Here is a 15,691-nt window from a genome sequence, read left to right on the forward strand (position 1 = left end):
TCGCGACAAAGTCGTCTCGTCGAAAAATGAATTTATCGATTTTTATCGATTCATTCATTATGTTCGGCGAGAGTTAGGACACACACACACACACACAGATTACCGTCTTTATATATGATATTGGATTAGAAAATTGTAAAAATCTAACAGGAGACGTTCGATTTGTGTTTGAATAACCACTAGAACTCAGCAGCGGCGTATTTGGGCGGGACTCGAACCCACGATCTCTCTACTGACATGCAATAGCTCTACCAGTGCACTGCGCTGTAGTTTTTTCTATTTCTATATATGTATGTATATATTTAAAAAAAATAAATGATAATGCTGGCTATTCTAAAAACAACTATAAATTTGAAAAATTTTGATTTATAATAAAAAATGACGTTCATTTTTTTCATTTCTTTCTCGTTCGGGAAAGTTTCAATTTCCCGAAATTTAATAAGATTCTCAACGACAACCTGCGACCGGAAATGTCTCACGTAAAATATACGCTATCGAATTTCACACGAACGGAATAAGTCGGAAATAAATTTTATTCTAATAATATGTACATAACTTTATGACATTTGTATGATTGCGCAAAACTTTGCACTTATGCCGTTGATTCGAATCGTCCAGTAATTATCTCTCATTTTCAACCCACCCTGTACCTACAGGGTGTAATGTAGGATAATAGAGACATTACTTTCGGCCTGGCTTTCAAGTGTTCCGATGCTGAAGAAAACTTTTTGCTTTCAAACACATTAAACTGTAATATACAAACGCCTTCCTACGCATCCTAGTCATTTTCATACAGAAAAAATATAAATGTATCATTCGTATAAAAGCTTTTAGAGGATAATCTTATTATTAGAAGAAAAATAATAAAATTTATTCAATAACAATTCCCAGAATCTCTAAAATCTTAACTTGATTATGTATTTTCTACATCTCTGACTATTCTTTTGTCGTGACAAAACTTTCTCTGAAGATATCGTGCGTCATCTCACCATATGTACTAAAATACATATGTATTTGCATTACACATACATGTATATTTACATATATTATATGTATTTATGTATATATGAGGTGGAGCAGAAACAAATAACGATTATAAAGCTAAAAAAATATATTTCCTACGAATTTTTATATTTTTCTACTATTACCTACGTATGTATGTATGTATATTATGCAATATTAGATGATTGCATAAGTTCGTATATATGTACATATATACATATAAAATAAGTATATTTATTTATTATTATTATAATGATTTTTTTCTAATATCCATTTTTTTTTATTTTACATAGATATATACAGGAAGGCTTGATAGGAAGAACCCAATGCGCCTTCCTGGACAATTAATTATAAGCAATGCAGCATTTTATTATTACATAAATCACTATATTTCCAGAAGCCGAAGAACACGAAATAACAATTAATTAATTAATCACAGAATTAATCCATTGAGACAACTATGGATTTAGATTTTGTACATAATTTTTACAAATTATACACACAATAAATACAGAAGATTTGTGACAACAGAAAAGATGATTTTTGCCAATTTTGAGGAACCGTTTCAACAATGATCAGATAAAATTGGCTAAGTCTTATAAGAAACGATCGATTTGGAGTCACAAATACCCCCAAATCTTAGATCACTTGGTGCTAAACATACACGCTACTATTAAGCCATACTGCTGGCTTAATGTTTATACCAAGAAGGTATATACCATGTATATTAGAAGGTATATCTATACCTATGTATATATCAGGAAGGCCTTACAAGTAGACCGCACAATTGAAAGCATTACACGCTAACCACTGATCTGTGCTGCTAGTTAATCCACCAGATACCAGATTATCTACCTCTGTTATGTATCTCTGGATTATTTGATTTTTCTGAAACTTTGATTTAATTTAACTAGTGAATATTTACTTATCAATGAAAATTTTCCCTTTTGACAAGGTTTTTATTAGTTTCACTTCGCCAATTGGTCTAACAAACTTTGCCATTTTACGAGGTTTGACCGCCGATAGAGATTTCAATTTCAATTTCCGCTAGTTCAATAGTGAAATATAATCGTATTAAACACGTTTAAGAACCAAAAATTTTGGAAAAGGTGACAGCTCATCCACTGCCAATAGAGAGTGGCCTTGTTTGTTTGATTATAATTGTTTAAACGCCTATAATTTTATCATTATTTCACTATATCTTATAAACTTTGCACTATAGACTCTCATTATCTCTCATATATATATATAATTTTATTACTTCACTAATAAGTTATATAATGAATGATAAAAATATGTTTTTATAAAATTGAAATGGCCGATGCGTTGTTTGTTCTTTGGCCAAGTTGCTCTGTCGTTTGTTTGACGTCTCTCTTTCGATCTCTTCTATCTTTTTTTTCAACTCTCTGATTTCGACATTTTGGATATTCTTGTCTAGTATTACAATATTATATATATAACCAGCAGCGTGGTCTAGTGGTGATTGTTGGATTCTTTCGTACAGAGTGTCACGGGTTCGATTCCCACTAGAGTCTTATTGTTGGCCAGACCTTGGTTTGTCGAAGTCGGTCGTTTCTTATCAGAATTTGCCAATTTTTCTGATTTTCATTGAAACGTCTCCTTGACCTTGAGTTATTTTTATATCTCAGGTTTCGCCAGATTTTTCTCCATAGATGTCGTATCGTTACATGAAAAACGTTATTGATCGTATTGTATACGATGTTTGTAATGTCTGACCATAGATGTCGTGTATTGTTTCGATGTATGTAATAATTACGTATTTAATATATGTATATTTAACTTCTTGAGTATTAATCTGTTTAGTTCGCCACTTTGGAGCAATCTGTTAGGCGAGTGTACATGATTAATTTAATTAAAAAAATAAAAAATAAAATAAATATACAATTGTCAATACGAAGATGTATAGTACACTTAAAATCGTATAAAAAGAAAGTCTTAAAACAGTGTCAACTCATTTAGAATGATGTATGGGCGAAGTTGTCGCGGTGATAGGGTCAAACGCGCGCGTTATGGATGAGTCTCGAGCCGCACGCAATACGTTAAAAATACTCTCTTGATTCGCGTGGGGACTTCTCCTCATTTGTCTCTGTCAATTATATACATTTATATATATATATATTCGAACCCCATTCCTCGAAAATAATAACGAGAAAAATAGGCGGATAATACCCGACAAGTTGACCCGCCGCTTCTTAAAGGTTAAAGGGAGAGAAAAGGTAACGGGAAAAATAAATATAATACGCACGTCTCTCTTCATAGCGGGGGATGAAAAAAGAAACATTCAAAACGAGTCTAAAATAGCGTCGTCTCGTTTATATAAATACCTGAGGTCTCGGTGGTCCTTCGAATAAGGTCACCGTCAAATTGAAAATTCGTGTTTTCCTTTCACAAATGACGTACATATATATACATATGTGTATATATATATATAGAATAAACACATTGTGAGATTTCAAAAACTGTATTTTTCACCGAGAAAATACGCCGATCTTTCTGGAATTTGTATGGGTATTTATAGTTGAGTGTTTATTATGTAATACAATACAGATTTCAATACGTCAAGACTACAAGCTATGTATGTATGTGTACATACATAAAGTCAAAACGTCTCGCCATTTTATACTAATGTAATATATAAAAAAAATACTTACAAATATGCCGTTCAATTACAAGAAAACTCCATATTTATATATTTATCCCTTGATAACAAAACTGACATGATAGTCAAGGTAGACATCATCATTTGATGGTTGTAGCTCCTGGCCGCACAGTTCTTTATCGGATGGCTCCTATTCCAAAAGCCATTCGACATCTCAACGAAATCGTTGCTGCTGTGCCTGAATGTGATATTTTCCACATCAATGAGTGAAGATTATCGGAAACTAGTTTAAACTATCTGTCTGGTAGCCTGCGCTCATCATTGGTTTTTATAATTTTATGTGATTTTATATAATTTTGATCTTCTCTCTTCCAGACAAAGCGGGGATATTTTGTATTGGCAGATGGTTCTTGTACATATGTACATATTTTTATTTTTATTTTTATTTTTATTGTTACAAATCAATATACACTCGTCATTACAGATTTGCTCCAATGCAACGGGTGTACGTTAACGAAATACAGAATAGATAAACAATCAGAAATCAGAAATACAGTAATACATATACAATCAGAATATATAACATATAACAATTAATCAGAAATAATAATCATAGAGACATCTATGGATTATTTTTAGATTTTTTTTGTGTACAATTTTTATACATATAATAAATACGAAATTATAGAGATGTCTATAGATATATCTATAGATTTCAGATTACTGTGCATAATTATTACAAATTATACACAGGCAGATTTTTGTGACAACAGGAATAGATCTAATACCAATTTTCAGGAACCGTTTCAGCAATGATCAGATAAAATTGGCAAACTCTGATAGAGAAACGATCGATTTGGAATCACAAAACCCCCAAATCTAACCAGCAGATGGCGAGGACTCGAACCTTTGACCTCAGTGGTGCTAAATATATACGCTACCACTAAGCCAAACTGCTGACTATGTATGTATATTGGTGCTAACTGTTGATACAAGATGTTCCCAATTTTTCTCATTACATTTTACATTCATTATATGTTTTGTGGCAACTTTTATTGTTATTTTTTTGCATTATGTATAAATATGTATTTTTTGTGTGTGCAACCTTGTACAGTATCTTAAGTATTATACAAGGCAAAACAAATGTCAATTAACATCAACAGTGAAACTTGCAGCATTTTATACAAATCAGCGGAATTCTAAATGTCGAGAATACGAAATATGTGAGAAATGGATAAAGGTTGCCTATTTTAATGAAACCGTTTCAATGAAAACCAGATAAATTGGCAAACTCAGATAGGAAACGATTGACCTGGAGTCACATATCCAAGGTCTGGCCTGCAGCAATCGGTGGGATTGAACTCGTGACCTTTTTGTTTGAATCCATTATATGCTAACACTTATACTGCTGGTTATATAAATATGTGAATTCCATTGAATTTCGACGCATTCGTCGAAATAAAAATCGCATTAAAATCGAAAGTTATATAAAATGTGCGCGTTTGCGCGTGCTCGTGTTAGCATGAATAATAAAAATATTTTAATAACATGAAAAAGTTTTATTTCAACAAATACATATCGATATAGAAAGATATAGTATTTCTATTTTGTATTTTTACAATTAAAAAAAGTAATATAATTGGTATTTTTTCTATATTTAAAACGCGCTCAATATTTTTAGTAATATATCTAATATATAATTTCGAAATAAACTTTGTAAGGTTGTAAGGTTTGGTTGAGAGCTTCAAAAAAAATCAAAGTTTCTCTGACGATGTTTGAATACTATTTTTATTCAATTCAAATAAATTTAATAAAAAAAATAAACGAATGTTTCTATTAGATTAACCATGTTAAAGCGGTGTATATTACAAATTTAAATACAAATACCGAGCGAAGCCGGGTAAAACCACTAGTATGAGATAAAAAGCTATACCATTATTACACACAAATACACGATTACAATGCGATAATATCCTCGGGATATTTATCGTTGTAACATTTCAAGATATTATAAGTTTTATCATAACGATCAAACCCACTTTCAGATTGACAGGCTTCGACAGCATGTACGAACTTTATAGGATCAGTAGCCTTCGGAAGGATTTTTACAGCACTATTGACATCAATAGATCCAGAATCATCGACAATATTAAGCCTCTTATATACGCAATAGACGTACTTCTTCAGCAGGGGATCTTCAGACGAGAAATCCCAAGATCGGACTTTCAGAACTTCAGTTTGGTTCACGAACGTCTCCAAACTACACCATCCTCTCGCGGCGTGAATGCCGACCCATTGAATGATATCAGGAGCTGGCTGTAAAAAATATCAATATATGTAACTATACGGTTCAATGTTGAGTGATGAAATAGAAATTCTTACCGCTGCAACTGCAGTCGATGCACACAGGCTTAAAATTGCGCAAGCAATTAGGTACTTCATCTTAGAAGTCGTGCTCGAAAGTGTAAATTGGCCAATTTATAGTCGATCGACGCTATTAAAGCCGGGATCAAACTCTACAGTTCATCATTGGCGGTACACAGGTTGAACGATAGTTCAGTGCTAATTTATTAGCCATTTGGAAATAATCAATGCGAATTTATGATGCCGTTATTGGCGCAGTTTGCAGGTTTTGAATAATATTTACGCAATAGATTTTTTTTGTTTTAAATTCATCGCTATGCATCGTTATAGCTTCCATCTGAATCAAAATTCCGATGTAAATTTTTATGTGAGTTCGTTAATGATTTAACTCCTCTAACTTCATGTCGGAGACATTGGCTTACTTCAATGTTAGCTTAATCTCGTATACTATATTTTCGAACTATATTTTCAAAGCGATATAAAGAGTGGAAGTGGTTCAAAATCAAATCACAATTTTTTGACGGGCAGGAATGTCATTGAACTAACAAAAGTGAAGCTAATACAAAGCCTAAAAAAGCCGTAATTTTTTTTTTCTTTGCCAGAAAATAAATCATGAAACTATGTAATTAACGCTTGAGATATAAACTTCTTATTCAATATTTACTTGTTAAAATTAAAAAAAAAATAATAAATTTTGAAATTTATTATATAATTTTTACTTGAAAATGCAATTAAAAATATACTTTTATTTTGTATCATAATTGTTTATATAAAATTAAAATCAACAAAATATTTGACAACGAAAAACTGTGACATTTCGACGGCTTTGAATTGATGTGTTCCATATAAAAAGCTAAAAAAGTTTTTTAAAAACAAACCTTTTTTTGTTATAATATTGTTACGTACGCCGCGGATTGAGCGAATTGCACTTAGACCAACGGATATCTGTTATCGGATTAACTAAGTGCTTGCACATACTTCCAAGGATTATATCTGGACTCTAAGTGCATTTAGGCTAAACAATGACCGTTATTAGTTATTTCTCAGAATCGGTACGGGGAGACCCAATGTCGTGGAAATACATATCCGAATACGTGACTATACAACAGGTAAACAGATTAGGCGTCCTGAGAGATCTACCCTTTATAAGGCGGTACGTAGGCGATATCATGTCATTCTGGACTGAGCACTGCCAGTGCGTGTATCTCCTTAATCATCAATAAATGCTGTGAAACGACTGTTGGCCTTTTACTTGGATCCTCCACCCACCCTTACGCAACAATATTAAGATATATAAATTATTATTTTGAATAAAAATACCAATAATTTTATTTTACTACCGCCATCTATATATAAAACTAAGGACTACATAGACGTCACCCAGATTTCAAATTGGCAAACTTCTATCGCGTCTTAAACGATATTTTATCTCTATCGTAATGGCGGAGGATCCATTTACTTATATTGATGACCAAAATGAGCAATATGGCAAAGTATGAAAACGATCGGATAAGAGGCAATTTTTTTCCTGAATTGTAATCGTAAGTGAAACGTAAAGGAGGTTTGTAATAAAAATGCACCGCAGCTAATAAAACTCGCCGTTTTCCCATAACAGATATTTTAATATATATAAAAACGGACGCGATGTATGTATGTTTGTAGGTATGTGGCGGACGCGTCGACTAGTCGTGCTTAGGAGAAGCGGGGTAGTGGTGAAGTGGGGGGTGTGGAGCGTCTATATGCGACGTCAGACCGAGCGACGGGTGACGTCACCGTCAGATGCGCTGCGTGGGAGCGTACACACATACACATATCCACGAACGCACACATACACATTCATCCATCATTTTGAACGGGTGAACGGGTTTGATCGATGAGGTTGTAATACGGACAGTCAACTTTTTACAATTAATATTTGCGCTTACGCCTATAAACTACCTTGCATTATATTTATATATGTACAACATATAACTTTATTTTAATTCATGTATCAATTCCATTCCGAAACCACCCGTTGAAATCAACGGTCACAACACTAGTTTTACTATAGTGTAACATATGCTAAAAGAAGCCGCCGTTTTAATTGGTTTTCGAAGATTATCTCCAGGCTTAAGTGCAGACGGCTAACAATGGAGACCCCCGAATTGACTTAGTGGTCGCTAACGGCATTCGGTCTATACAGTATACCTATAGAAAGTGACTATAACAATAGGTAAACAAACGCGTCGAGGAAGATGCAGTGAGCGACCTGCCCTTTATAAGCACGTACTTAGGCCTTATGAAGGCATTCTGGACGGAGCACTGGCTGTGCGTGGATCACTTTAATCACCCAATAAATGCTGTGAAGCGACTTTGGCCTTTTATTTGTATCCTCCACCCACCCCTACGCAACAATAGTAAGCGAACTAAAAGATTTTCTAAATAAAACCTGATCTTTATCTCAATTTTGTTTAAATGAGAAATAGCTTTTGAATATAATATTAAATGCGCATCAATTCATTTTAATTAAATAATATTTAAATTTCATATGATTACATATGTATTGTAATAATATAAAAAATATGTTTCCAAACAATGATAATTTTTCTATTGTTACCAAATAATAAAAGCATAATGAGGATTAGTATGCATAAGAAGCGTCAGAAATAGCTACAGAGTGGTTCATAGCAATGAATTGAAAACAAAAAATGTATTGCGTCAATATTATTCAAAACCTGCTAATTACGCCAATAACGACATCATAAATTCGCATTGATTATTTCCAACCGGCCAATAAATTAGCACTGGACTATCGTTCACCCTATACTGACAATGATGAACTGTAGAGTTTGATCCCGGCTTTAACGTCGATCGACTATAAATTGGCCGATTTGCACTTTCGAGCATAGCTTCTAAGATGAAGTACCTAATTGCTTTCGCAATTTTAAGCCTGTGTGCATCGACTGCAGTTGCAGCGGTAAGAATTTTTATTTCCCCACTCAAAATTGAATCGCATAGTTAGATATATTAATATTTCTTTCAGCCTTCTCCTGATATCTTTCAATGGATCGGCATATACGTTGTGAGAGGATGGTGTAGTTTGGAGACCAAAGTGAACCAAACTGAAGTTCTGAAAGTCCGATCTTGGAATTTCTCGTCTAACGATCCTCTGCTGAAGAAGTACGTCTATTGCGTATATAGGAAGCTTAATATTATTGATGATTCTGGATCTATTGATCTCAGTAGTGCTGTAAAAATCCTTCCGAAGGGTACTGATCCTATAAAGTTCGTACATGCTGTCGAATTCTGTCAATTTGCAATTGGGGTTGATCGTTATGATAAAACTTATAATATCTTGAAATGTTATAATCTTAAATATCCCAAGGATATTATCGCGTTGTAATTGTGCATTTGTATTTAATAATGGTATAGGTTTTTCATCTCATATATATGTAGATATATTACTAAAAATATTGAGTGATTTTTAAATATAGAAAAAAAAACTATTTTCTTGTTATTAAAATACTTTTATTATTCACGAGCACGTACACGTTTGCAAAAGCGTACATTTTATATAACTAGTGTTTATATCTAGCCTCTATGTTATATTCCTTTCAATTATAAATACCTTACCAAAATCCCCCGTTGATATATCAACAGGCAAAACGCTAATTAGCACTTGCCTTACATGCTACCACTTATAAATGTACATATGTATATTTTAAGCTAAAATAGTAATTTGCCATAAAAATCATTTCATCAATTATTAAGCGTTGAATAATATAAATTAAATGCAAGAAATGAAAAAAATAATGTTGGAAGCAGAGCAGTCATTTCAAGGCGGATATCATTCTCATACTGAATTTCCATCTTCTCTCGTGCATCCGTGAGGCACATGTATAAGGGATTTTTTTATTTTATATTGATCATTGCTTTTATTTCGTAATGGCATAGTTCGAATTATAGAGGTTTTGATGAGGAAAACATAAAATATGAAGACTCTGTATTCAGTATATATGGAGAAATAAAATAAAATATAAGTCCTGGTCTCTCGCTATCCATCACAGTGTGGCAAGTATTAAATATAATTTTGTGGAATAAAAAAAAATCAGAATGGTGGAACCAGTGCTGGTTTTAGGGGGGGCTGGGGCGAGTGGCGCCCGAGGATAAATGCCAACATGCCAAATATGTTAGGACGCCGCACGATGCGCCAAAGGCGCTCTAAAATTTAAAGTTAGAGCGCCAAAAGCCATACAAAATTTTAGATTAGAGCGCTAAAGGCGAAATTTTTTTCTAAGAGTGTTTAGAAAAAATTGCCCAAGGGCGCCATTGGGTGTAAGGCCAGCACTGGGTGGAACATACATACATATATGTATTTATGTATATATTTTGTTTTGTTTTTGTTTTTGTTACAATCAATATACACTCGTCATTACAGATCGCTCCAATGCGACGAGTGTACGATAACGGTCAGAAATACAATAATACATATAGAGTCAGAATACATAGCATATAACAATTTATCAGTACAGAAATAATAATCATAGATACATCTATGGATTATTTTTTTTTTTAGATTTTTGTGTACAATTATTATTACAAATTTTATACATATAATAAACACGAAATTATAGAGATGTCTATAGATTTCAGATTGCTGTGCATAACTTTTACAAATTATACACACAGATTTATATATATATATATATATATATATATATATATATATATATATATATATATATATATATATATATATATATATATATATATATATATATATATATATATATATATATATATATATTATATGTCAAAGATCGGTCTCCGTGACGAGCCGGAATGTTAAATTACAGAAAACACAAATATCGGAAGGCAAAGATCGAAAATCGAAAGATCTTAAGTCAAAAGATCAAAAAAAAGGGTGCATGGTAAACGGTACATACTCACGTCCATACTCACTTAATTTTCGCGAGCAGGATACAACAGGAACAAGAGGAACAGGCTTTTCCTCCCGTATTAATGTGCGCGCGCAGAATACGGGAGGAAAAGCCTGTTCCTCTTGTTCCTGTTGTATCCTGCCCGCTCAAATTAAGTGAGTATGTACGTGAGTATGTACTGTTTACCATGCACCATTTTTTTTGATCTTTCGACTTAAGATCTTTCGATTTTCGATCGTTGCCTTCCGATATTTGCGTTTTCTGTAATTTAACATTCTGTCAAGTCACGTAGACCCGTATATACGGCCGCAAGGACCATTGAATTAATTTTAGCAATTAATTAAGTACAAATTAATCCATTGAGACATCTATGGATTTTAGATTTTGTGCACAATTATTACAATTTATACACAGAATAAATACAGATGATTATTGACACATCTATAGATTTAGATTTTGTGCATAATTTTTACAAATTATAAGAATTTTTGAGACAACAGGAAAGGATTTATTTGCCAATTTGAGGAACCGTTTCAACGTTTTAAGGTGCACGCAGATTATATTATTAAAAAAATGGCAAAAAAAGTTGGTGTACTTTGTAGGTTAAGAAATTTATTAAGTATAAAAAGTAAAATATTGATATATAATTGTATTGTACGGCCTCATACTGTATACTGCTCAATCTATTTAGTGGTTTGTGTATTGATAAACTGCAGAAAGTGCAGAATAGAGAAACTGCAGAAATTTGAATGTGAGGAAACGTAAGAATGTAAGAAGTATGTTAGATAAATTGAAATTGTTGGACATTAGAAATAGTCTTAAAGTTAGCACTTTAAACTTTATATATAAGCTAGATAAGAATCTATTACCCAAATATTTTAATAATCATATACATATTTAAGGATAGAGATATACATAATTATAAAACGAGAAATATAAATAAATTAATTATAGGTAGAGTTAAGAAAGCTAAAACTGCAGGAGGTGTTTTTCACAGAGGTGTTCAAATGTATAATGCCCTTCCTGAAAGCGTTAGAAGTTCTAATAACATTGATGCTTTCTTGAAGGGTGTTAATGGATACCTTTGTGTTATATGTATTAGCAGTTTGCTATATAAATAAATAAATAAATGTGTACGCTGATTTGAGGTATATTTAGGTCCCTACAAGATATTTATCCGCCTACAAATCTCTTCGTATTTATGAGAGGTTGACAGTCGTATAGTACTTTGCGGCGGGGAAATTGGCAACACTGCGGCACGACATGTATATATAGAACAAATCCAATAAAATATAATGGTGCTTACGGACTAAACCAACGACGATTTTGGGCCAACTTTTTAACAAGCAGTAGCGTACAAAATATCGAAATAAAAATTAAATTTTAAAATTGAAATTAAATATCAAAATCAAGCTAAAGAGCGAGATTGAGCTAAAATTAGATCATCGTTGATGTTTTGAATTACAACAATGTTTTGAATTACGACGATGCGCATTTAAAACCCGAGAAATATTATAATTTCTCTGCTTACGAGCGAAAAAAAAATATTGTTAAAGTCGTCACGAGATGTTACTGTATTTCTACCGTCGACGATCGATAAAAAAAAACAATTCATAAAAAAACGCGGTGTCGGATGTCGGTGATTTGTGAAAGGGCTTTTTTTCTTTCGTCAAAATAAAATTAATAATCACACATTATCCGATAAAATTTACCTCTGAAATGATTTAATTAATTGATTTATTTCGACGAGAGAAACAATTGAAGACTAAAAAAATTTCGTTTGATAAACCGACAACATACCGGGTTGGGACCATCGCTCGGTCACCCATACTTATACATGAGATATTCTCAGTAACTGCGCATTACGGGGAAGTAAAAATAATAATTCTTTGATTTTTTTTTCGATCTTAGTACGTATCTTCGTAAGTCAAAACATCTTCGACAAACAAAAGTCGAGGATTACCTGTATGTGATTGTTGATGATCTAATTTTGGGTCAATCTCGAAAATTTATTTAAATTGGGCATGTTCTGTTTTAACTTTCAATATTTTATTTTAATTTTAATATATTGATTATAATTTTATTTTGATATTTGAATTTAATTTTAATATAATAATAATAGTTAATTAATTTTGATATTTAATTTCAATTTTTAAATTTAATTTTTATTTCGATATTTTGTACGCTACTAGTTTAAAACGTTGGACCAAAATCGTCGTTGGTTTGGTCCGTACGCAGCATAATACAATTGAAGTCCAGCTGTAGAATATCAATCAGTCACTCATTCAACGCAATCACACCGGACATGTCCTGCGAAGTCTTTAATAATCAAAATAACATGTATGTATTGATATTACTGGCCTGGGCTCACTCCAAAGCAACCTTTAGCCCCTTTATTTCCCCCTTTTGTCGGCCTCCACGACAACTAGTTCAGCCCTAATTGACCCGTGTGGGGTCCACGATACACCCCCGTCATCCCGTTTGATGTAATTAATGCTATTCACGTTTATTCACGTCGCTGGGATGCTGTGGCTGCGGCGACGCGACGGGACAAAGCAGACCAACCCCATACATATATGTATGTACGTGACGTGATCAACTCTCGAATATGCTCCCCTCGGTTTACACGTTTCTCGTATACTCGCATATTTGTGTATACATATGTATTATTATTTGCATCGGATGCAAATACTTGTTTGTTCCGATTCATCTGTTGCTTATTGAATCTATTCCGGACTTGGATTACATATAAACAAACCATAATATTGTTGCGTAGGGGTGGGTGGAGGATCCAAATAAAAGGCCAAAGTCACTTCACAGCATTTATTGGGTGATTAAGGAGATAGATACATACACAACCAGTGCCCCGTCCAGAATGCCTTGATATGGCCTAAGTACCTGCTTATAAAGGGCAGGTCACTCACTTCATCTTCATCGACACATTTGTTTACCTATTGTTATAGTCACGTACTAGATATGCAGTCCCACGGCCTCGGCACGCAGTCCCACGCTTTCGCGCTGTCAGTTCTGAGAACTCTAGCGGGAAGTGGTTGGGTGCCGTTACCGACCACTAAGTCCATTCGGGGTCTCCATTTAGCACTTAAGCCTGGAGATAATCCTCGAAAACCAATTATAACGGCGGCTCCTTTTAGCATATGCTACAATATATTTACATAAGCATTTTCATGTATTTCAAATGTGTCGTGAGGCTAGATTTAAAATCCAAGTGGCCAATAACTATGCATAGGCCAGTCAATTACTGTGTTTTATTTTATATTTACTCCATTGTATATACTTATATACTTTTGGGATAGTCCTCGAGTATGAATTATGAATTATTTATTCCATTCGCTTCCTGTGGACTGGAAATGTTTTGTAAAATTACAACGGAATTTAATTAAAATTGTAATAAACTTTTGTCGCACGTGATAAGACGAACAAAACAAAGCAAAAACCACAAACTTTTGGAATTCACACTTTGGAATTACTTACCATATTTTTTTAAATACATACATCCATTCGACTTCAAATAATACAATTTTTTTTTAATAAAATTTACATAAGTATTAGAAGTGTTTTGTTGTTATATTTATATCTATACTAGTTGTTTTATCCGGCTTCGCTCAGTATTTGTTACATAAACAGCTTAAAAATGGCGAATCTAATAGTAAATATTCATTTGTTTTTTTATTAAATTAATTTTAATCGAAAAAAAAATTCAACCAATCGAATCGTCATAGAAATTGACTGGTTTTCGATTTCCAACCAACTATAGTTACAAACTTACAAAGTCTCTTTCGTAATTATATATTAGATGTATTATATATTATACCAGAATCCGGCAGCTCCCCCGGCGCCCCCCCGTCCACCGTCCCCATGTCGTCATGGAAATTTTGACTTGTTTTCCAAGTTCCCAACCAAATGCCACCCAACAATATTTACATACAAAGTATCTTTCAAAAATTATATATTAAGATAGATATAACCAGCAGAATTGACTAGTGGTTAGCATATAATGCTTTGAACAGACTGGTTACGGGTTCAAATCCCAATGGTTTCTGCTGGCCAGACCTCGGATTTGTGACTGCAGGTCGATCGTTTCCTATCAGTTTGCCAATATATCTGATTTTTATTGAAACGGTTCCAACAAATTGGCAACCTTACCCATTTTCTCACAAAATCTCGAATTTCGCTGAATTACTGAATATAATTAATACTGCAAATTTACAAATTTGACCACAAATGTCTCTGTGGATGTTAAATGTAAAATGTAAAAATTCTAAAACACAAACTTCCCTACTAAAAACTTCATCAATTTAACATCTCACCAGTGACATAATTATTGCACGATTTTTAAAGATTCCAAGTAAGTACAATACAAAAAGTTCCATAGCCTGTGACGCATATTATATTTTCAGAACGTGACATTCGGAAACACTTCAATCATTGAAAGTTCCTGAATACCTGAAAATCGCTGAATTCTCGTAGAGGTGAATTATTATGATACGTTTCGTGATATTTACGATGTCGTTCAAAACAGCCAAAGTGTATGCCATCTGGACGATTGAAAAATTGATTCTAAAAAAATAAAACGTACCAACGTTTGTGGATAAAACGTAGTTTCGTTAACGGGAAAATTCGGGAAAAGCGTGGGACTGGAGCTTTTCCGCCATTTAATCTAAATTCCGCGAAACGATTCACGTACATTAAAGCACCTCTTTAATATGTGAAATTTAAATGTGAGATTCACAATCACTGCACACCATATGCTGCCACTAGTGCTTGT

At 33.2% G+C, this 15,691-nt stretch overlaps 1 protein-coding gene across 1 annotated transcript; it reads right to left on the bottom strand.

The window, feature by feature from the left end:
• Positions 1-5,578: 5,578 nt before the first annotated feature.
• On the bottom strand, positions 5,579-6,064 carry LOC143909196 (uncharacterized). Its single transcript, XM_077427099.1, has 2 exons — positions 6,005-6,064; positions 5,579-5,938 (listed from the first exon to the last, which is right to left on the bottom strand). The coding sequence occupies exons 1-2, from the start codon at positions 6,062-6,064 to the stop codon at positions 5,579-5,581; spliced, it is 420 nt and encodes a 139-aa protein (XP_077283225.1).
• Positions 6,065-15,691: the final 9,627 nt, after the last annotated feature.

The sequence above is a fragment of the Arctopsyche grandis genome, chromosome 3 (assembly GCF_051622035.1).
Source record: "Arctopsyche grandis isolate Sample6627 chromosome 3, ASM5162203v2, whole genome shotgun sequence".
NCBI lineage: Eukaryota > Metazoa > Arthropoda > Insecta > Trichoptera > Hydropsychidae > Arctopsyche > Arctopsyche grandis.